At 41.5% G+C, this 23,973-nt stretch overlaps 1 protein-coding gene across 1 annotated transcript in view; it reads left to right on the top strand.

Annotated features, from left to right (window-relative positions):
- The first annotated feature begins 313 nt into the window (after positions 1 to 313).
- LOC310755453 (uncharacterized protein) overlaps positions 314 to 23,973 on the top strand; it is a 53,371-nt gene continuing 29,711 nt past the window's right edge. Inside the window, exons 1-3 of the mRNA XM_083598349.1 lie at positions 314 to 500; positions 790 to 854; positions 11,156 to 11,245. Of these exons, the coding sequence (XP_083454475.1) occupies positions 442 to 500; positions 790 to 854; positions 11,156 to 11,245 (214 nt within the window). The 5' untranslated portion in view covers positions 314 to 441. The remainder of the gene's footprint in view (positions 501 to 789; positions 855 to 11,155; positions 11,246 to 23,973) is intronic.

Raw genomic sequence — 23,973 nt, 5'->3', positions numbered from 1 at the left:
ATCAAATAAGACCCTGCTATGTACTAAGTCCAAGGGACGCACGGGGCACATAGCCTGACCTATACTTGAAGAATGGTATGTACTTTGGGATGCTACTGAAAAGCTAGAAGGTTTCAAAGAATTGAAAAAAGAGTTTTCAGATTCTTAGGAAATGAACATGGAAGCAGGGCATGCAGCTGCCGTTCATGGCATCTGGCACCTCTAGGGTTACTGAGACACACACCACTCCTTTGACCTTTGGCAAAACAAGTATTACTGCTACTGACAAAGAGGAATCTATGCTTGTGCTGTTATTGGTTATTTGCGATTGAGCTTTCTCATATCAAGGCCAAACATATTGACAGCATATTCCTAGCTCATTGGAGCCGAAAGGGCAGTTGTTGCTTGCTTTTACAGAATCATAAGCTAAATTAGTTATCATTTTCTCTTTGGGCTGTTGGCATGGATATTTTAAAACTTCCTGTGGGGAGGAAACTGTTAGATCAGCTGCTTGCACGTGAGTAGCCCAGCCAATCAGCCTGCATAAGTTGCAGGTGGATATGGGGATGATGAGAGGCTACAAGCTTTCAGCCTCTTCCTGACAGCTTATAAAGGGAAGGTGGTAGAGTACAAAGAAAGAAAATGGAGTTGGGGGAGAAATTTAGCCAGGCTTCAGATTTGCACTAAAATGCAGTTGAATTTTCATGAGGATTTCTTTTTAAAATTGATGTAAAAATTTTAAGAATTGACCTTAAGACTGGAAAAAGTAAGAAACCAAAACTGACAGATTCCTTCATCCATTGCTGGCAGTGGTAGATGTGTTGTCTACCTCTTTCCCCCTGATGAACATGGCTTCTCTGGTCCATGGGAAGGAGGTAAGAGAATGCATGCAGCCTGTGCTTCCGAAGGAAGCTCTGAGAGTTGTGGACTCTGGAAACTGTGACCACTTCCGTTAGAAATCTTGCAGCCCTTTCCTTAAAAAATAGAATAAAAATCTAGCACACATATCAGTAGAAACAACACTTACTAATTTGAGGCACAAATCTACTTGAGAAGACGGTTTCATTACCATACTAGTAGGCCTTCTGGTATTATTCGTTTATTTTTAAACTGTACGGTATACCACCCTTCACCATTGTTTCCAGGGCAGCGTGCAACAACAAATAAAATAGCATGAAAGAATTGTAGCTGCAGGAGGTAGGCTTCAAAAGGCTGCAACCGTATGTAAATTTACCTAGGAGTAAGCCCCACTGAACTCACTGGATTTGCTTGTGAGTAGGCATGCATGGTAAAATACTTTAAAATATCTAGAATTTAGTCTCCATCTGGTACCTAAATGATAATGATGTGGGTTGGTTGCTGAGGTGAGCATCCTTAGGGAGGAAGTAATACAGGTGGGATATTACAGCCCCTAAAGCCCTTTCACTGGTCACTTCACCTCCAGTAATGGGAGCACCTGAAGGAGGGTTTCAACGCTGTTGAATCAACGGACGACTGCAGACATGCATCTAAAGGCACTGTTTTCCCCACAATTTTGGGAGTGAATTACTCACATCATGCAATGTTCCATGCTAAGCAACAAGTATAAGATAACAAACCACCCCAAAGTGGCCCCACAAATCCTTTGACAACCATTGCAGGTTTGGAAAATCATACAGAAAGCCGAAAGGGATTGTAGGCTTATTTTTAGTCACATCAAGTCTTTATCTTTAAACAAAAACAAAAACCTTGGGTTTATGTGAGAGCACTGATGAAAAGTGTGGGAGAGCGCAAACACACACACAGTTCTTGGCTAAATAATGAAAAATACACTGCTAAATAATGAAAAATATGCTCACTGGGACATAATGGAACATAAAAAGAAATGCTGAGTGTCAAAGATCAAGCTTCTACTGCAGGTCATCAAAAGTTCAACAGAGTGGATCATATTTCACGTTCCTTGCAGCTGTTCAGAGCTAGTTGCAATCAATTGGAATATAGTCTGTTTTTATTCTGGGATTATCCCATAAAAAATTGCAATCTTTAGTCACTTAATCCACCAGAGAGAGATGTTGATTTATAGTGGAATGAAATCTTCAATCCTTAGCACATGGGGTGTTTTAGAGTTAAAACAACAATTGAGGTTGAACTGCTGTGCAATGTTCCTTCCAGCACTCAGAGCTGTTCCTTCCAGCTTCAGTCCATTCACAGTTTGCAGTGCTGACCTATTGCAGATTTATGATTGGAAGACAACAATGAAACTTAATGTGTTGCACACCTCCCAGATCACCTGGTTTCTGCATTGCTACTGAAGCAGATGGGCTAGTTCTTGGCTCCCCAAGTGTATGGTTTGGTGGCGGGTTAAAGACCACTGTGGACTGGGAGCAGGACAAGACTGACCAGGCATTTGAGAGATTGAGTCCCTTTTCATGAGTAAACTGTTCATATTATATAGTGCAGAATAAATCCTCCTTGGTGAATAACATTTTTCAACTCACAGCTTAACACAGTTTAAATTAGCAAGGGGCAGCCTTGTTGTCTGGACAGACTAGGTTACCAACTTAATTTGAGCACATGCACACATATCTGGTTACTGGGGATTTATCTGGCTAAGTTTTACTTAAGAGCAGACCCATTAAATTAATGAGCATGACCAAGGTCGATTAATTTCAATTTGTATATCCTGAGTAAAACTTAGTTGAATACAACCCTGTAATCTTTAATCATATTTGGATAATAGCTATGTTAGGGTTTCAAATGGATGTCTCTGTGACCGGAGGTCTATTCAAACAACAATATTCATGTGGTGAAGGAAAGCCCTTTCTCTCATGCTAGCTCACCAAATCTCCATAGCTGAATTTGTTGTTGTTTAGTCGTTTAGTCATGTCCTACTCTTCATGACCCCATGGACCAGAGCACGCCAGGCACTCCTGTCTTCCACTGCCTCCCGCAGTTTGGTCAGACTCACCAAAACTGAATAGCAATGCCTATGGCATTGAACACAATTCTTACATTAGGCCTATAGGGAAGCAAGTGGTCCCTAAGGTCACCTGGTCATAATGCAACTATAGCATTAAAGGCCAGAACCAGCATTTTGAACAGAGACCAGAAGCACAAAGGAAGCCAAAGGAGCTGACATAAAGATAGGTGTTATATGCCTTAAGCTGCAATTGCTGTATTTTGCATTAGTGGAAGCTTCCCGCCTGGCTTCTAAGGCATCCCAATGTCTAGCAATAACTAAATCATTAATGACTGAGACCAAGTCCGTCTTCATCAAGAAATGCCAATCCTGATAAAAGGCACTCCTAACAACTGCAATCACCTGAGCATCCAGGGGGAGTGATGAATCAAGGAGTACTCCCAAGCCATATACCTGCTACTTCCAAAGGGGAGTGCAACCCCAATCTAGAACATGTTGACTCGCCTTATTTAGATCGCATCTATGCTTGACTAGTAGTACTTGCATCTGGATTCAGTTTGTTTGTTAATCCCCACCTGAACTATAGGAGTTAATGCAATTTAATTTCACAGGGTCATATAGTTTCTGTCAGAATATTCTTCAGATCTTGTTAAAATCCTATGGCTTCTGATGGAGGAAAATTCTACTTTTGAAGCTTACTTACTTGGAAGTAAGAGAGTCCTGAGTTGTGAATCTGATACCAGTGTCCCCCAGCTGATGTCACTATTTTCCTCACAGAGTCATTGCATAACAGTAGAGTGATTGAGGCTATCTAACAATCAAATTCTCCATGCCATTTCTTTTTAGCAAGGGAAGAATATGATTAGATGCCTCCAGGTCTTATCCCTTACTTTTATATTAGCTGCTAACAGTGATCTCCCCATAGTATGCAGAAAAGTAAAATATGCTGAACATCTAATCAGTGCATTTCTGACTGGTACACACACACACACACACACACACACACACACACACTACTTGATACAGGGAACATTATAACTTTCTGAAAAGGATGACACATGTCACAGTTATTAGAAACTTTATTATGACTGGTTTTGACTACATTAAATGCTATCCTGCCAACTGAGCTGGAATTCTAGGGCTATGTTTGCACGCCACGTTAAACCATAGTTAAACTTGTCATGGGCACCACAAAATACCCATTAAACAGAGACCCTTCCCCTCAAAAAATCCAGGCAAAACATTATCCCCAACCTCACTCCACAGACAAAAAGAGCCTGCAGACACACCCATACCAAAGTGGAGGGGGGCAATAAAACCTTTATTTTTTAAACAGAAATATTGATTGGGGCAGTGAGCCTTCAGGATGTATCTGAGGGTGAAATGATACCCAAGAACATCAAGTTGGAGACTCCAGGCTTAATGTGGCCTGAAGTTGAACTTAAATCCAGCCAGACTGATCACAGACATAGTCTGATGTATACAGTTCAACAGGACACTACTGGCCACCTTTTCTACAGTGGCTGTGAAACTCTTTGTAGAGGTGATTCTGTCTTACTATTGTTCACCAGAGTTAGGGTATGCCTCTGGGGAAGGGGGCAAACAGTGTACTGTATTGTGACCACCCCCCTTGGTTGCAAGACATTGTGTTTTTAACATCGGAATGTATGAACAGCTACATTACTACAAGTAGACATCTCTGCAATACCATAAAATATTATTTGTTCTCACTTTTGCAATGAACTAAGTGTCTAAAAAGCAACCGAGATTACACAGCCTTACCTGCAAAAAAGGAGAGAGGCATTTGATGATTGCTGAAAGACAGTTATAATTCTGAAGTCGGAATAGCTTTAGGAACAAAACACCTCAGCACTTTTTCTGCAAAGGTCACTTAAATCTATGGGGAAATTAATACTGTATTATGTTCCAAGGATGCTATGAAGTGATTTTGTCATCTAGTCTTCTTCTTTTTTTTTAAGTGAAAAAATCTAAATTGTCTTCCAGAAGCAAGTTCTCTGGAGACAAGGCTGATGCTAATTTTAGTCACTGTGTAAACTAATGTTCTGTCGTTCAGTTATTTAAGTTCCAACATAAATTTACCTCCCAGTTGCTCCTTTCTACTGAGCTTTTATCCTAAGGGGCTTACATTTACAGATAAAAAATGAAAGTTTGTAACTGGAAATACACATTTAAAAAATCCTCATTATTTGATCCTTGTACTATAAATCAGGAAATATCCATCTCCCTTGGGCCCATTAGAGGCTTATTTAATATTCAAGGCATGTGTGGCAAATGGCTTATCCTTAGTCGGTGACTCCCAAGATGGCTTCTATCTGAAGCCACCATGAGGCCAGGCACTAAGCCTAGTTCAGGAATTGCTGTGCTGACAATCAGCTAGGATGAAGATAGCATAGCCTGGTGATTAGCTGTTCTTTGTGTGGAATGCAGCTCCTGAGACAATAAAAGCAACCCTGGGTTGTGTGACCGGAGCAATTGAGACAGCGGGTGTACGGGAGATGGGGCAGTTTCTAGAGCCTGTCTGGCTCCCCTAAAACAATGTGGAGAGCAAGAGGAGAAAGACTTGGGAGAGTTTCTGTGAGAATTTCCACAATGGCAGAGTTACACTATGCTCAAGGCCTGTGTGCCCTTTAACTGCCAAGATTTATATAAGCAAGTGTTAATGTATACACAATCCACAAGAATAATGAGCTGGTTATTTTCCTGTCCAGGTGTTCAGGAATACAGCCTACTGAGCTAGAATAGTAAATATAGATAAGAACAATGGGTTTTTAAATAGAGGGCACACTGTTCCTTGCTATCAGCCCATGCAAATATTGCAGATACAGTATGTGTGTGTGCATGTGCGCATCCATGCACACTCACCTAGCTTGCACATGCTCATTATTTTGCAGCCTCCTTTACTCAAAAGGATAGTCCACACCAGAAGCTTCCATGTGTCAGTATGAAAACAAGCATATAGGATACTTTTTAACAATCAAATAGGAAAATGGGGAACTTATGTATAAAAGCACCTTATATGGGCTACATACTTTACATTAATTAAACTCAAATCCTTGACCACAGACTCATCATCTAAAAGCCAGCTTCAGTGTAAAGGAAAGCAAAACAATTTTTTAAAAACGCTGTGAAAAATCAGAATTTTATATCTTTAAAATATAAAAAAATGTATCTTTAGGCTGCAATCCTAAAAACACTTACTGGAGATTTGGTCCCATTGAGCTGATTGTAATTTACTCTGAATAAACATGCTTAAGATTACTTTGCCAGGCTGTGATCCTACACACACCTACCTGGGTGTAAGCACCAGTGAATGCAGTGACGCTTACATGTGGGTAAACATTTATAGGACTACACCCCCTGTTATTTCTTTCAAACAGTTTTGAAAGTGGGTTGAAAAACTGCAGAATCCTTTGTCCTCTGCCAACACAATTCCACAGAACGCATGCAGAACCGTTATTTAAAAATTCCCTAGTCCTAGGAAATACCACAAAACAGATATTACTACTGTACTACTTCTGGCATTTTCATATTGACATGACTACCTGTCTTGCAGAAGACCTATAAGCAATCTAGCCACCCTGACTGTCCACTGGAGGTCACTGGTTCTTTGCAGTGACAGTACTGTTTTGGGGACTGAATAGATTGGTTGTAGAATAGAATTGTGGACAATTGGGGCTGTTTCTGTGGGTCCCTTTAACACATATCTATGTAAACCTGCGGGCACTTTGAACATGGTACCCAGCGTTGTGGTGGCTGCTGTTGTATGGTGTGATCCCATACTGCAGGGGATGTATGTGTGAATAACATGAAATTGTGGGTGGGGGCCATCGTTCAGCACTTGCCAGGAGGGATCAAACTATGTACAAGCACACACTTGAATAGGGTATGTGAATAGAACACTTGTTATAGAAGTATGAGAAAAGTAGTATTCAGTGTTCTGAACCTTGGGAAGTTAAGCATCTGAGGGACACTGTAGATATGAGAAGGAGCCTTTTTCTAGTGGGTGTTTTACAGGCAAGATGAGCCACTAACCTTTATGGACATCTGCATTCTATTTTCGTTTGCTTATGTGTGTCATTTGATAGCCATCTTGGCTGCTCATTAACTTCAGCTGCTCTGTAGAACATGACTGAGGAAGTTCCTCCCTGAGGTCTCAGTAAGGGAAAGTTGAATGGTGCTGTTGGAACTGCAGCCTCAATACTGAGGTGTTACAAATTCCATATGTGCCGAGTGAAGTTGAAATAAGATAGAGTGGACATTTGTATGCTCACTTTCCATATCAAGATGATCCAGCGGTATTAAATTCTTTTTGTTAATCTGCCCCTTTCAAATTTCATTGCAGTCAACACAGCAATGCACTTAGGAAGCTGATTTCAATATAGTCTGGAAATACAAAAAAAAAATTCTATTAGATTATAATTTGTGGGAGGAGGAAAAAGTACTGAAATTTAGCCGTGAATCCACTATGGAAGTGCTATGCACATTTTAGGCAGACGTACAGTCTTCTCCACTAAATCAAGCATGTGGGAAGCTTATTATGAGCACGCGTCAATGCAGTAAAACCTCAGTGACCCCTCTTTTTATAAGTACATCTTTGAGAGCTTGTACAGAGTAAGTAGAACTACATCAAGGCTCAGGCCAATATGATGCAGTAGTACAATCCTTAGCGCAGAACTGTTGTATTAAAGCTGCTTTATGCAAACTAACTTAGCGACCCGAAAGGAGGATGCAATCACAAGACATTGTTGCCTTCACAAATGTGGTTTTGGATTAGAGCTGCCAGACACAAGATGCTTTGTGCTCAGCAAAGATGGCAGAGGCATTGGGCTTGAAAGGCATCTCCTCGAAGTAATTGAAAATTACATGCAGAACGATTATAGGTTGGATGTGTACCAAAGGGTAGGCACCAACAGAAGAAAGCTTTGCATTGATTAGATTCTCTTTAACTTAAGCTGGTTAGAAATACTATATTCCTTTCTTCTGCCTGCCTTTTAAAGCACTTGGCAATATTTCCTTGCAACCCATGAATAAGAGACAAAGATTCTTCACCATGAAGACACTTACTACTTGATTGTCAGAAAAATGGTTGCTGGGGAAAGCATGTGTGTACTCACATGTTGATTTGTGATTGCACATACAAACTTGGCTAAGGAAACAAGCAAGCTAGGAAAGGGAAAAAGTCGCAGAGAGAGATCCCACCCTTGGGGGGAAAAAGCGGTTTATTGAGACCTTGTATACAGTAGTACCTCGGGTTACAAACACCTTGGGTTACAAACACTTTGGGTTACAGATTCTGCTAACCTGGAAGTAGTACCTCGGGTTAAGAATTTTACCTCAGGATGAGAACAGAAATCGTGCGCCAGCAGCAGGAGGCCCCGTTGGCTAAAGTGGTACCTCAGGTTAAGAACAGACTTCCGGAATGAATTAAGTTCGTAACCAGAGGTACCACTGTATTTTCAGTAGAAGACTCTTCCTTGTGGCAACTATTTCCTGAAAGGAGCAGCTTGAAACAGTCACACTGGGTTTGCTAAAATATCTCCTAGGTCCTAGGACAACTCTTGGGGAACTTTTGCTAGGTTGAAAATAAATGCATGAATTTCACTTCCATAACGTGTTTACATATGCATGAAGTGTGTGCTCATATCTGCAATTTTGTTGCCCCTCCAACCTGCCACCAGCGACATGTACCCCCTTTTGTGTGTCCCCCCCCCACCTCCGGGACTGCTGGAATGTATCCTTTAACTGAGATCATGCTTGCCTGGATGGAGAGATGTGTGTGTATGCCTAGGCGGGAGTCAGGTACAGGTCAGCAATAACTCACAAGGTGTCAATGAAGTTAACTCTTTATTCAAAGAAACAAACAGCTCAGGTCTCATGAGCACAGCAACTATTTCCTAGTACAGTGGTACCTCGGGTTAAGAACTTAATTCATTCTGGAGGTCTGTTCTTAACCTGAGGTGCCACTTTAGCTAATGGAGCCTCCTGCTGCCACTGCGCAATTTCTGTTCTCATCCTGAAGCAAAGTTCTTAACCCGAGGTACTATTTCTGGGTTAGCGGAGTCTGTAACCTGAAGCGTCTGTAACCCGAGGTACCACTGTACAGTCGTACCTTGGAAGTCTAACGGAATCCATTCTGGAAGTCCGTTCGACTTCCAGGAAGTTCGGAAACCAAAACACGGCTTCTGATTGGCTGCAGGAAGCTTCTGCAGCCCATCGGAAGCTACGGAACTCGTGTTGGGACATTCAGCTTCCAAAAGAATGTTTGAAAACCGGAACACTCATTTCCGGGTTTTGATTGTTTGGGAGTTGATTTGTTCGGTAGCCAAGGCGTTTGAGATCCAAGGTACGACTGTATGTTTCTCCCCACTAGGGCAGTTGTGAAGACTGAAGGCCCCCACCTTCCCATAGCTCTCTAAGTCTCCTCCTCCCCCAGGTTCTTCCCAAGCACCTGAGACTTCTTTGCCTTGTCTGCCTTTGCTCCGCCCTCTTCATACTTCTTCATACCTTTCTGGGAAATCAGGAGGAAGGAGCTGGTCACCACAGGAGGAGAGACTTCTTCAGCAGCCTGCCTCATCTCTGCCTCTTGTCCCCTCCCTCCAGCCTCCATTTCTACCTCTGATTCTGGACTGCCTTCTGCCACAGCCCCTTCCTATTCACTAAGCCCTGTTACCTTTTCAGCTTCCAACACCTGCTCCTCCTGGTCTGTTCCCTCTTCTCCTTCTGACCACTCATCTTCATCCCACTACCAATCCCCTGGCTCTGGCCTTCTTCTCTTGGTGCCTCCTACCGCTCCTCTGCATCCAGCCAGTCCATGACAGTGTGTAGAAACCTCTGACTTTTGCATGGCCCACTGTGAATTAGCAACAGGCTGATGAACACTTTCAGTTGTTCCTGCTTTGCTCCATGCTCACTGTAGCTGAGGGAAACAAACCATGAGACCTGTTTTAGCGTTATGTGCAAAACAGCATTCATGGTTTGTTTCTCCCAAACAAACAAGCACCAAGGCAAGAACAAACCATGGCTTACTGCTTGTGGGTTGGAGAGAAACAAACCATGAATACTGGTTCACACATAATGCTAAGCCAAGCCTTGTGGTTTTCCCCACCTGTAGCTGCCGTGACAGTGAGGACTCACACAGTCTTTCTTTTGCTCTGCATTTCTAGACACAGGTCTGGGCTTTAAAACTCTGTGTCTGAGTGTTTGTTTGTCCCAGCACTTTCCCTGGGAAAACCCACTTTTACCTGCTGAATCAGAGCAAGCAAAAACAGGGTTTTCAGCGAATTGCCATTTGCTCCAATTCAGCGGTAAAACACTGGTGTCCCTGAGGAAAGTGCCAGGACAAAAGAAAAACCTGCTTGGACCTGTGCCTGCAAAACGTGGTGCAAAAGGAAGTCTGGATGAGCCCTGACTGAGCAGGGTGCACCAGCATGCTGCTTCTTTCTTCACAGTAAGCTCTGGTTTATGTCTTACTTTGGCTTACTGTGACATGCACACCAGTCCACTGATTTCCCAGCCTGACAGCAGTCATGTCCTAGCAAATCATGACAACTGTCCCTCTCCAGTAAAACAAACAAACAAACAAACAAACACATTTTTATTCTATTCCAGTTAAAGCTAGTTGTGTGACTAGGGAAGTTGCTGAAGTTTGTGATTACTTGGCTTGGAATTTGAATTTGTCCAGCTTGTTAATGCTCAGCTCTGTTATAAATCAAGTGTAATTTCACCCAGACTTTCTTCCCTGGCTCGGAATGCAAAATGAGATTCTGCACGTGTGAGATCAGCATTCAGGCTGCTTTTGCTTGTGCAAATGTTCTTTAGGTTAGCCCCATTTGTTGTTGTTGTTTAGTACTAGAGGCTATGGAGATGGAACTCAGTCCCAGTTCTGTCTACTCCAATGGAAAGTAGCTCTCCAGAGGTCTTTCACAGAATCTGCTACCTGATCTGTATACAGAGGTCACACTGTATGTCATGTCCAGTTGTGGTCTTTCTGGTGCTATGCAGGAAAGGAAAATGAAACTCAAAATCTTTGGGGTGGGGTGGGGGCTCTTTTTAAGCTAATGTAAGGGTGCCCTGTTTAAAATCAAACCATTATGTAAGCAGACCAGCCTTGATATAGATGAACCATATGGTTACCTTTTCCTCATTCTGGTTTTATTTAATTGTGTTTTACATTTATTTTCCCATGTGTTGCAGAAGGGCTGAAGCTTTATGGTTGCCTCTGGGATCACTAATAGAGAACATTTCTCTCTCTCTCAGCTCCCACGTTCATGAAAATCAACAGGAGGAGCCACAGTGATGTGTATACCAATGTTTCATGCCTCAAAATTCAAAACATCTCACTCAGAAGTAAGTCCCACTGTTTTCAGTAGGGCTTATTCCCAGGAGTGTAGGCATCAGCTTGTTCTGTTAATCTCTTTGGGTTACAGTCCTTAAGAGAAGACAATGCGAGCATGTCATAGAGCAAGTCTAATCACTTTTTAAAGCTATATCAAGCACTGAATACTTTAACCTTCATCTCCCATCCCCATCCTTTTCTTTGAAAATGTCTGTTTTGGGGTTGAGTGGGGGAAATGTTTGCTTTTAAATAGTATTGTTTGCAGCAACTACAATATAAAAGTTTTGGCAGCTGTTTTTAACTGTGGGGTTTTGCAGGAGGAGAGAAGTGCACACAGCATTGTATTTATAGGCTTCTGTAGGATTAAATACAATGTGTGGGTGTGTGCAAACAATATGATTGCTGTAGTTTTGTGCTTGATTTTTTCTCTCTTTTTTAACGTTCCTTATGTAACAAAAACAACTCAAGAATTAAGTCAGTATGAACACTAGACTCATTTAAAAAAAAATCTATTTGAGCTTCCATAAAATTATTCATGGTTATACCCTCTATACTGTATTGTGTATATTGGAGAGATTGGGATGGGGGAAGGTGGCGTTCACACAAGCCACTATAGGCACATCTTTTTTATTAGAATCTGTTTGCACAGGTGCTGGGTAATTATTTTGTGTGTGTATGTTTTGTACTGTGAGGCTGAATTGTCCTGAGAGTTGCTGTGGCATAGTGAATACAGTGTTGGATTTCAACCAGAGAGGCTTGTGCTCCAGGCCCAGGAATGCAGGCTATTGGGAGCAAAAAAAGCAGAACAAAACCCACACAAAGAGACAGGGAGTGGGTGAAATCAGGGCCACAACTTACAATCATAAGTGGCATTAGTATTGGGCAAGGATCCTGGCTGGATACTCGGAGGGTGTTGCTGGTCAGCAGAGACCTGCCCCAGTTCAGCCCAATCTGGTGGGGACTCTCACCAGAACTTGGGAACCTTGGGCAAATATCACTCAGCTTCACAGCATTGTCACGATAATAAAATGGGGGAAACTCATCTCTGCCACCCTGAGCTCCTTTGAGGATGGCAGGATATAAATAAGAAATATTTATTTAGCAGGAATGGCATTAGATGAAGGAACACCATAACAGACTAATGCCTAAAGGGACTTTTCCCATAGTGGTATCCCAGCTATAGAACTCCCACCTCTCTGAGTGCTGTGCAGACTCCCTCCATGTCTAGTGCAGACTTTGTTCTCATTTAAAAGGTAAAGGTAAAGGGACCCCTGACCATTTGGTCCAGTCGTGGCCGACTCTGGGGTTGCGACGCTCATCTCGCTTTATCGGTCAAGGGAGCCGGCGTACAGCTTCCGGGTCATGTGGCCAGCATGACTAAGCCGCTTCTGGTGAACCAGAGCAGCACACGGAAACGCCGTTTACCTTCCTGCTGGAGCGGTACCTATTTATCTACTTGCACTTTGATGTGCTTTCGAACTGCTAGGTTGGCAGGTTGTTCTCATTTAGGCACACGCTATAAACATGGTTATTTGGTAAGGCTTTGGGAAGTAACTGAATGTTTCAGCTGGAACGGGATGTTTGGAGTTTAATTATGTGCCTTATCTGTGTGTTTTATCTGCTTTTCTGTTTTAATGTTGTATTTTAACAAGTGTTTTACTGGATTCTTCACCTAAGAGATGGACTATACTTTTAATAATAAAGCAAGTGGTGTGGAATCTGCACTGATTCCCATCTGCAGTGCTCTGACTGACAGGAGCAAATACAGGTGGATGACGCTTGCAGTGGTTCTGATCCTTGGGTTTCTGCCAAGAGGACACATGCACCTTATCTCCTTCTGCCTCAGCCTATCTGGATCATTTCATAGCCAGCCTGAATGTCACGTAGTTCTAAGATTATACCCTTCTAGCTGACCTGGAAACAAACAGGCCAGACAGAACTGATAGAGAATTAACTGCATAGCACAGCCGGTTTGGAAAGAATGCATTGTTCTGTCACAGTCAGGAGTCCTAGCTGGGAGACAGGGCTCCAGCCAGCTGGGAGCTTGTACTAGGGACAGAGACTAGGGAATACCAGATCACGTATCACTAGCACTAGCTCAGTCAAGCATAGGTCATGTTCCAGCAGGGCAAGGTCAAACACAGCAGAGCATAAGTCCATATAAGCAAGGTCTGACAAATCAGAGGTCAAAGCCCAAAAGGCAAAGAAGCAAGCTATGTAGCACCTGGATAGCTCCAAATTGTACCTAGGCTGTTCATCAGACAAGGCAGGCTTAAATATTGCTCCAACAACCACCGCGGGTGGCGCTGTGGGTTAAACCACAGAGCCTAGGGCTTGCCGATCAGAAGGTTGGAGGTTCGAATCCCTGCGACGGGGTGAGCTCTCATTGCTCAGTCCCTGCTCCTGCCAACCTAGCAGTTCGAAAGCATGAAGTGCAAGTAGATAAATAGGTACCGCTCCAGCGGGAAGGTAAACAGCGATTCCATGCGCTGCTCTGGTTTGCCAGAAGCGGCTTAGTCATGATGGCCATGACCCAGAAGCTGTATGTCGGCTCCCTTGGCCAATAAAGCGAGATGAGCCTCACAACCCCAGAGTCGTCCGCAACTGGACCAAATGGTCAGGGGTCCCTTTACCTTTACCTATTGCAGCTTGTAAAACAGTGATTTAATTGCCCCCCAAGCCTCAGGCTTTTATATACATTATTTACACAATGAGTCCTGTCTGATTGGCTGGTTCTGTTTCCCTCCTGGAGCCTGATTGGTCTTTTCCTGCAGACCAATCAGTTGCTGCATTCTACGATCCTACTTGCCTATTGTTCTAGGATCCAAGCTTAGTACATAACACTCCCTAAGTGCAGTCACTAATTAGGATCATGCCAAGTGTTCATAACTGGCTTGTCATTGAAAGCCCTATAAAACCTACTATTCTCTGTTAGGGATGTCGGAGAAATCTGCTGTAAGCAGACAGATACAGAAATTCCCTTGTTTTGCTAATACACTTGCTTGTCAGGATAGAATTTCTTCTTGCGAATGCAAGCAGCGTTGTTGTCAAGGGTCTTGTCCCCACACCCTGAAGTCCACAGGTTATACTTAATTAATGATGTATTGTACTCTTCTTTGGAATGCCTAAAAAATAAATCCCATGATACATAAAAAAACCACACATTGTTCTGTGCACCTATATGATAGACCCAAAACAAACCCTTTTGCTGTGGGCTTTTTTCAGCCAAGGTATTGAACTGTTTGTCCAGCTTTTCTGTTTTTAACATGAAAAAATGTTTTAGTTTCCTCCACCAAAATAGAAATGGCCTCAGGTGTGTGTGTGTGTGTGTGTGTGTGTGTGTGTGTGTGTGTGGAATGTGTTGGAAAATTTCTACACCAGCTCTTAATCCCATTAATGCTCTTGCTGATTTTATACTACGCATGTTTTTAAAGTTGGTTTTATCCTGGTTTTTTTGGTTGATTGTTATTTACTTCTAAACAAAGTGTACTTCCCCACCCCACCTTGTATTGTAACCCCCTCCCTCTTGGATATTCTACAGGCAAGGATATACTTTAAAATAAGGAATGAGTAAATTGCAGGGTAGTGATAGCCTGCAATAGAATACTATGATTTAAAAAATGAACTTGCACTCTGAGTTTTGCCTAGCTTCCTTTAATACTCTGTGGGAACTTTATACATAATCATAAACACCTATAGTTCTGACAATACCATGGTGATGTTCCTTCAGTTATGCATTCTTCTAAAATTAATATATTTTTAATTGTGTACCTCTCTATATAGTGTAACTCTGCTTCGCTAGAGGCACCTTAGCTGCTGGCCATATTCAGTAGTACAGGGATAACTGTCAGGAGGATCTCTGATGCCATTCATGTTGTGATATCACTCATCCATTACTAGTGCCTTCAGCAACCCAGTATTTTCTGATAGTATCAAGAAGCTGCCTCCGGTGAAAAATATTGGCTTGTTGTACCAGAATGCCTTGTAAAAAACCATCAGCACTGCAGAAGGCAATTCACTCATTTGCAACAGAAAACTCCAGTTGTTACCCTGGCAACCAACCAATGAATTAGTCAGCATTATAATTATGAACACACCATTTTTTAGCAGCTTCAGTAGCACTTTAACAGGGTTTTTCTCTTACTATTATTTTTGTAAGATATAAAGTAGAAACAAAAAAGAGAAAGGGGATTACAGAATTTATACAATATTTAGTATACCCTAATATACTCATTTGTATGTTTTTTTAATCCTGTTCCGGTATAGTCACAAAAGGTCTCCAGTTGTCCATAAGTGAGAACTATGTATTTTAAAAATAATTATCAAAGTCTGCCATACACAAGCCTAGGCAGTGTGTATAGAGGTCCTCCTGGCTGCCCAGATGACAAGATCCCTCTCTTGGCCTCCATATTGTGGTCCAAAGGAAAGCAGAGCAAAACATTTTGGCACCAGCTTAGCTGCAAGAGTTGCTAGAAGGAGGTGTACAACCATATTAAAACTGCAGAATCTCCTTCAGTCTAGATGAGCTTCTAACCTTTCCTTATCAGCTAAATGCCAGATGCTGAGTCAAAACAGGTTCTCTTCCAGCACCTGTCTTTCAATTAAAATCTGTGGCTTTTAAGCCCAAGTAAAAGTAAAGCAGATAAAACAGATATTGCCTGTATGTTGCAACTAATATTGACAACTGAGCCAACTGACTTTAAAACTATTCAAAATAAAAACAAATTAAAACAGATGAGGAACTCAAGGACAAGCAGCGTTACTCATTGCCATCTTCAACTGGAAGTCTTGTTATTGTGGCCTATGGGGCTCATGGTAATCATGGTCCAAAACATTTAGGGAGCACCCGGCCGGCGAAATTGCACAAAGTAGCATATGGTGCAAAACTAAGGCAGAATAGCCTATCCTTTCTAAATTGGTTTAAAATTCAAACATAAAAATGTTTCAATGGCCCTCCTGATGTGTATTGTTCAATCCCCAAAAATGCAGTGAAAGTTACAGAATCTTTTTGCCAGCTTTTGTTTTGGCACACTAGCAGGGGGAAAATCCCAGCTGAATCTGCAAGGCCACCACTGTTGAACAAATGACTACTGGCAGCATATTTTTAGATGAGCTATGGTTCTCTGTGTTGTTGTTTTTTCAAAGATCCCGGTTATTTGAAATGATTTAAGCTGTGGGATATGGTGCTATCCTACCAATATTTATACTTTGTTCATATAAGTCTGAGCTACCAGATTTACTACTTGCAAAGCATATCCAAGTGTATTTTTGGTTTAACACATGGGGAGATGTTCTGCAGCAAGACTGTCTGGCCATGCAGCAAGAACTAGTATGCAAGCTATATGGAGCTATGTAATGAAAACCATTAGGCTGGATGCCGTCCATGAGCCTAGTCCAGTTCTCTAGTGCATAATGAGACCAAGATGCAGGTCCAGTCATAAATCTGTCTGCTTCTTAACAGTGAAATATATTGTTTTTATAAAGTTTTTATGGCTGAATGTGCAGTTGTGTGAATCTTTCGCTTTGACTGCTTCTTTAATGAAAAGCAGCATTGGATGCTAAAACCAAGACCAGGAAGAGAAGGGAAGTTGCTCAACCCTTTTTTCACTTGTCTATTCCCCCCACAGCTCTTTTTCTTTCCACGTAGGAAAAGATATGAGAACCCTGTGTCTTTTCCCTTGTGGCTGGTAAAACAGCATGAAGAAGTGATTTTGAGTGAAGTGGCAAAAGCCCTTAAAAAGGGCAAAGAACAGGCAAATGAGGGGTATTGCCCAGGAAGTGAGTGTTGCCCCAAAGACCAGATAGAGGGGCCTGGAGGGCTGCCTCATGCCCCTGTCCCTGAGACTATTGTGATGTTTAGCAGCAATATTTCTAATAAATTAATCACATAAGTTTGTTGCAGAGCCCAGTTCAAAGTGCTAGTTGTCACGTTTAAAACCCTAAACAGCTTAGGGTTATCTGAAGGCCCACTTGCCGCCCTGTTATCTGCCCAGCCATTGAGGGTATCACTTGGATTTATGTCCCAGCATTGTCTGAGGTTAGGCTAGGTGTTCTGGACAAGGCCTTCTCAGCAGTGGCACCTCTGTTCACTCTTTGGACCTCCTTCCCTCAGGTGGTGCATTTGTCTCCCTCCCTTTTTTCCCTTTCAATGGATGATAAGCTTTTTACGATGACTGAGGCTTTCTCTTGTTTTCTCCCACATGTTTGCTATGTTTAATCTGTGAATGAGGCTATTGCTAGGTTGTTGTTTTTTTAAATTTGTTTGGTTTTGATGTTAGTAGTGCTGTATTTTGTTATGCACTTTTAACTCCTTGTCTGCTTGCTATGAGAAAAGTGCAAATTAATATTTGTACTTTGGGCTGAAAAGTACAAATAAATATTAACATAACATATAAAATTTCCTATGACATTTCAGATACATGTCGCTTGTAAGAGTTCATCATGTCAGTGCAGTCTAGAGCCAGTAATTTGTTAATTTGACACATTTCAGTTGTGCAGTGCAGTAATCAGTTTAAGCTTTGCCTTGCCAAATATAGCTCACTGAGTATTTTCAGATTATGACTTTACCCAGGGTGTTACTACAGGAAAAGACTCCTGCTATAAAGGTCTCCCTTGACTAAGTGAGCATCCTGTGAAAGATGTCACAATGTTCATAGTTTCAATGTATTATGTTGATATATCACTCATCCATAGGAATGGCAAAGTTGTTTCCAGAAGGTGACATAATCTGATAAACAAAGGGAATTTGCAAAGGCAGCCACTGTGAAATATGGGTATAGCTGGAATAAATTAATCAACAAAGAGCTATTGGTATTTAGGTGTTGTGTTGGTGAAGCTTCAGTCCTATATCCTTTTACCTACAGTAACTCCAGCTAAACACATTGGGGCTTACCTCCACATCAGCGAATACTTCATATATGAAGAAACTACTAACCTTGTTTTCTGAAGGCAGTACCCCCTTTTAATTTTTGCCTCCTTAAGGCCTTACTCTGCCTTTAAAAAAACACAACAGCCAGCAACCCTTCTGCTCTGGGCAAATGTACAAAACCAACATGATGAGCAGTTTATTTTGCTTGTAGACTCACTACTGAGCACTATAAAGAGCCATGAATATTTAAACACTGGCTGCCTAGTCATCTTCTGTTTGCATTCCACTGAACATTCTACTGATGTAGCACGCCAACAGGGATGTTTGCAGGAGCATAAAAGAGAATGTGAAAAATATATATTAAAGCAATGCGTTTGTTCTAAGAGTATTCACTCCCGCAGAAGAAAAAGACTAGCCTTTCTTTCAGCCTGCGTGTGTTTTCAGCAACCAGGTTGGCAGTCAATGCCATGTCCAAGTTCCAAGTGAATTTTGAGCAATTGCATTTTCTCTCGGTTTCAGGTCACTGAAGTTTTTCCCCCAGCTCCCAAACCCATGCAAGGCAAATGAACCTGAGTCTCTGCCAGCTTTATTTTGGAGCATAAGTAACCTGGACATTTCGCCAGCTGTTGCTTATGCTTTCATGGGAATGTTTTATATAGTGCAGGTGATGTGTACAGATACACAATAGCTGTTCCTTCTACGAAATATGCAGCATTAGATATCAGAATATTGATTTCAGCCAGGCATTTAGGGTATTTTCAGACATGAGTTTATTGTGGAATTGGTGATGTTCATGCATGCAAGAGTATTGGAGTCTACACAACATTGTCATCAAAATGCCAGCCTATGCTTTTTTAATGATTGTAGGGGAGGAAGCGCTGAGTGACATATTGTTTGCCAGTTAGCTCATGCTGTCTACCTTTCTGGTTTTTTGCCTTAGCAGCAGCTGGCAAAAGCTTCTACATGAAAGAGAACAGGTTAATGGTTTGGGAAAGTCAATAGGAAAGTTTCTTAAGGACATTCTTAAGGATATCAGAAGGATCAGCTGGCATTAAAAGCACCACTGGATTTAAAATATTTATATCTCACTTTTCTAGTTATATTGTTTCATACAATAAAGTGTGAACACTTTCTGTGGTTGCTCCCTGGTCCTAGAATTGCCTCCCAAAAAAAGTTAGTCTAGCCCCATCCCGGATAGTTTTTAGGTGGATAGTAAAAATTGTGGTTTATTTTGTCTCGTTTTCAGTGGTTTTAACTTCTCTGCTTTCTTTGCTTTTACCCTTTCTTTGCTCTTAATTTTTGCTTAAGTGCTTATAATTTATTAAATTGATGAATGGTTTTATTGTTTTAGCGTCACAAGTATTGCTTGGTTGGCCCTTGTTTAAGAATGAAGAGAGGCTTAGAACGCTCTGAGAAACAATTTTTTTTTAAGTGTAGAAAACATCGCCAATCAGGAAAATAGCACCACGTGGCAACCTCAGAATCAGCAGTGGCATGTGAGGAGGGTGGATCGGCAGTGTCACCCTCTCAGTGGCAGTGCTGTGTTCACCAGGATGAAGATGGGTGAGTTGGCATCAAGATTGGGGTGGTTTCAGGTTGGTGGCATCTCCATGGGTGTGGAGGTTCCCCAGATAAGTAATGTGTAAAAAAAAAAAAAAGCATATACTAGGGTAAAATGTGCATAAAAATACATACATTAGTGAAAACAACATACAAAAATGCATTATATTAAGAAACATTGCTTTGCAAAAGTGTGTAGGTTAGGAAAAATTGCATACCTATATTATGAGATTGGCATTTTGAAACGTTGCTAAATTTTCATGAAGACTTTTTTTAAGCAATGCGGAAAAGTGGAGAACTGAACTTAAGACTGGAAAAATGAAAAACTAAGAGAATCCAAAATGATCAAATTTTCCCATCCCTAAAAATATGAAAGAATATCTGTGTTCGAACATATGAATGAATCTGAACCTTATAAATGAAACTCGAAATGTAGTTGAAAAGTTGAATAAAGGATTAGGGAATGAAGATGAAAAGCCTTCAGGACAACCATTTTTTAAATGCCCCAGCAATGGGTGAATGAGTGTTTTGAGGTTATTCAGTCAAAAGCTGTCTTTCATAAAAAAAAGCACTCTGTACCTATTACTTACCCGTGGCATTAGCTGATCAAAGAAGCTGTGCAAAGCCAATGTAAACATTCTGATTCCGTATAGAAAGCACTTGTTATCAGGGATGTGTTGGGATTGGAGTTCATAGCACAGAGGATTATTTATCCAGTATGACGATAATTTTTCGTTGGCCCACACTGGATTTTCCAAAGCTGAGAAATGAAGGTCAGGAAGTAACTCTATCTGGAGTTATTTATAAACCAGGTGCTTGCCACTTATAATAGTGACATTTGACATGGGGAGTTGTGGTGGGGGCGGCACACCAGTGGTGTGTATTGATTACCAGCAGTTTAACAACCGCTTCCTTTCAGGACCTCACCAAAGGGCTAAAAAGTGAGAAAGGGTGAATTGGGCTGCTGATACTCAGTGGCAACACTGATAAATGTAACTCATTGAAAAATGCAATCTAGACAGACATGATCTGCCTAGACTAAAGGCATCTTTCATTCACATCCAAATAATCAAATAGTAACATTTATTTTTCTTTCCTTAAACTGGATTGATGTCTTGCCCTCAGCTTAATTATTTCCTTGGGGCTTTGTGTTTATGTGAAATTGTTTGTTGTTTTAAGTTCTAGGCAGATCAGAACTGTTTAAATGTGGTCCTAGTCAAAGATTTTGTGTTGAGGATCTTGGAAAGAGCACTGTGTACATACCTAGCAGGCCAGCTCAAGCAACCGTCTCATAAACCTTGTGCCAAAGCTCATCCCATATAATTTGTTGACACTCAATAGTGAGCAATGCCTATTGCTTTAGCACTGAGGTTCTCAGACTTCATGCTCCTTCATGCTACCATTAGGCAGAGTGAGGTGGCCACTTCAGGCCGCTGATTTGACTGCTGTGCAAGGGCAGCTAATTGTTACTTAAAGTAAAGGTAAATGGACCCCTGACCATTAGGTCCAGTCGTGACTGACTCTGGGGTTGCGGCGCTCATCTTGCTTTATTGGCCGAGGGAGCCAGCGTACAGCTTCCGGGTCATGTGGCCAGCATGACTAAGCCACTTCTGGCAAACCAGAGCAGCGCACGGAAACGCCGTTTACCTTCCTACCGGAGCGGTACCTATTTATCTACTTGCACTTTGACGTGCTTTCGAACTGCTAGGTTGGCAGGAGCAGGGACTGAACAACAGGAGCTCACCCCGTCACGGGGATTTGAACCTCTGATCTTCTGATCGGCAAGTCCTAGGCTCTGTGGTTTAACCCACAGCACTACTTACTTCATAGTTATATTTTTACTTCCAGGCAAGGAGAGAGGTACTTGTGGGATTATCTACATCAGATGCCAAAATGAACTTGCTGGCTTGGTTGCTCTATACCTTACTGTTGGGGGGGGGAGGGGGCACCATTTGCTCTTCTGCCTCAGGCAGTGAAATGTCTTGGGCCAGCTCTGTCTGAGAAGACACCATTGTTCCTGTTTATACTGTATCAGCAATGCTAAAGAGAGAATTAAAATGGATTTCCCTTTCCAAAGTTTATTTTATTTCTTAGCTCACTCCTCATTGGTAGGAGGTCAGGGTACAACATAAAATAAGTTATAAAATAAAAAAACAGTAAAACAAAAAGAAAAAATATGAAATACACTGTAAAACAAAGACAACTAAGTACAACTAGACAGATAGGGAGGCTAAAATAATTTAAGCAGCGCACAACACATTATCTGTATACATGTGTGTATGTGTGAGGTTCCAGTTTCTATCCTCACCCTTCATTTTTGTGATGAATTAAGATGGCTATCCTATCACAAGTATTTGATCTGAAAGTAAAGGTAAGTTTTATTTGTTCTTTTATGCTTTACCATATTGGCTTATGGCCAAGCCTCAGGCCATCCTCATTCTGCTGCTTTTAAAAACCATACAAATGTTGCCTGTCATGTTAATACAATGGGCTGGAGTCAAGCTGCTTTCTATTTATAGCTTTCTTGGAACTAAGAAAATGAGACAAACTGAAAATATATGCTTAATCACCCCCAGGAAAAGCTACCATTATATTTTTGGTTGCATAAGCATACTAGATTGGAAAATCTGGGATCTGTTCAAGACCTTTTGATCAGAGCTTTGCAAGTGCAGAAAATTAAAAACACAGGCAGATGGGGATTAGAGTTGAGCATCGGGAGAATAATTTCCTTTTTTAATTTTAGTTCCACCCATGTATAAAAAGTATTAACAGCCCAGTTATGTAACTTGCATCATAGCTCAACTATATATGGAACAATAATGCTAAATGTAATTAAGTCATTACACATTCTGTGTTTGTTTTTATGGAGAGGAGATTATTTTCACATGCATGAAGAAAATGCACCAAGCATCCAGAAAGATAAACAGATGGGCCAAAATCACTCATCCAAACTTTTTTGGATGTTGAGAGTTTGGATACCCAGTGCTTTTTTGTGGGGGTACTCAAGGGTACACAGTACCAGTGCCTTTTTTTCTTTCAAAGTTGAAGACGGTTGGGGAAAACCAATTTTGCAAGAGATACAAAGAAGAAAGAAACACCTGCTTCTTGTTCCCTTAAGAAACCTCTCATTTTAAAACAGGATTTTTTCCTTACAATTATGTTGCATACACAAACAAAACACAACTTACATGTTCTAATTCATCTGAATTCAGTTTTAAGAAATGAGAAGTCATCCAGGAGGAAACAGAGCATGTATATAAAAATTGTAGCTAAGAAAGCAAGAGTAAGATGAGGTGAACAGCAACAGAGTTGAAGATCAGCACAGAAATAATCCTGGAAACAAAACACACCCCCCCCCCAAAAAAATCCCCCTGCAAAATATTAGATGCAGAGGGGAAATATAACATTAACAGAGAGATTGAACTGTGGACAAAACTTTCAGGAACAGTAAAGGACCACAGAAAAGTTGGGGAGAGAGAACTGCTCACAGAAACTTTGAAGGAATTACCTGGCTTTTTAAAATAATAGCAGATGGCTATACTAAGGACTATCAATTATACTGCAGTCCTCTGCCCCCACCTTGCCAGCTTATTTCCTTCTCATTAGAATCAATGTGAGGGAAACTTGTCATAACTGGATGGTGAGGAAGGAAAGATGCAACACCCCCCCCTCCATGCATTTCTCTTTTGCCCTGTTGGTACAAACTGAGCAGAATACAGGAAAAGGTGCTTTGCCTGCCTTTGGCTCCATCTCCCCCTTTTTTTGGTATTGCCCTGCCTGAGTTTTTTCTAATAATCTTGCTGAATCCTTTTACTTTGCAGTCATTGGTTTTGTGAGAATTTTCTCCTAAGATTTTGAATTGAATCAAATTAACTCCAATTTCAGAGTAGTTACTTGTCTGCCATGAAGGTCAAGGGACTTTCCCCTTGTGTGTATCATAACACTTCAGAGCTGATTCCTCACGCCATGCTTTCAACCACATTTAGGTAATTTTAGACTCTGGACTTAATCTTATGGGGATTCCCACCCCCTCCGACTTTAGATGGTCATGTGTACTACGTAACTTGCTTCAAAATGTGGTCAGGCAGTCATGCTATGGTTTTTGGAGGCCCTCTTTTTGCTCATTCTTCTGAGCAGGGGGTCCTAGAACTCTGCCCAAAAGTCCCGCCCTGATGTCATCATCACTGTTCAGTGTTCACATAGGCATGATGGTGGTAGTTTGCCTTTGAGAACATGAAGGCAAAACTTTTGTGTTGTACCACCAAAAGATAAAAAAAATCCAGACAGACATGTCTATTTTAGCCTGTTGTA

The sequence above is a fragment of the Podarcis filfolensis genome (assembly GCF_964270895.1).
Source record: "Podarcis filfolensis genome assembly, chromosome: 2".
Classification (NCBI taxonomy): domain Eukaryota; kingdom Metazoa; phylum Chordata; class Lepidosauria; order Squamata; family Lacertidae; genus Podarcis; species Podarcis filfolensis.
The sequence above is the reverse complement of the archived record's forward strand: the minus strand, read 5'-3'. Positions and strand labels throughout refer to the sequence as shown.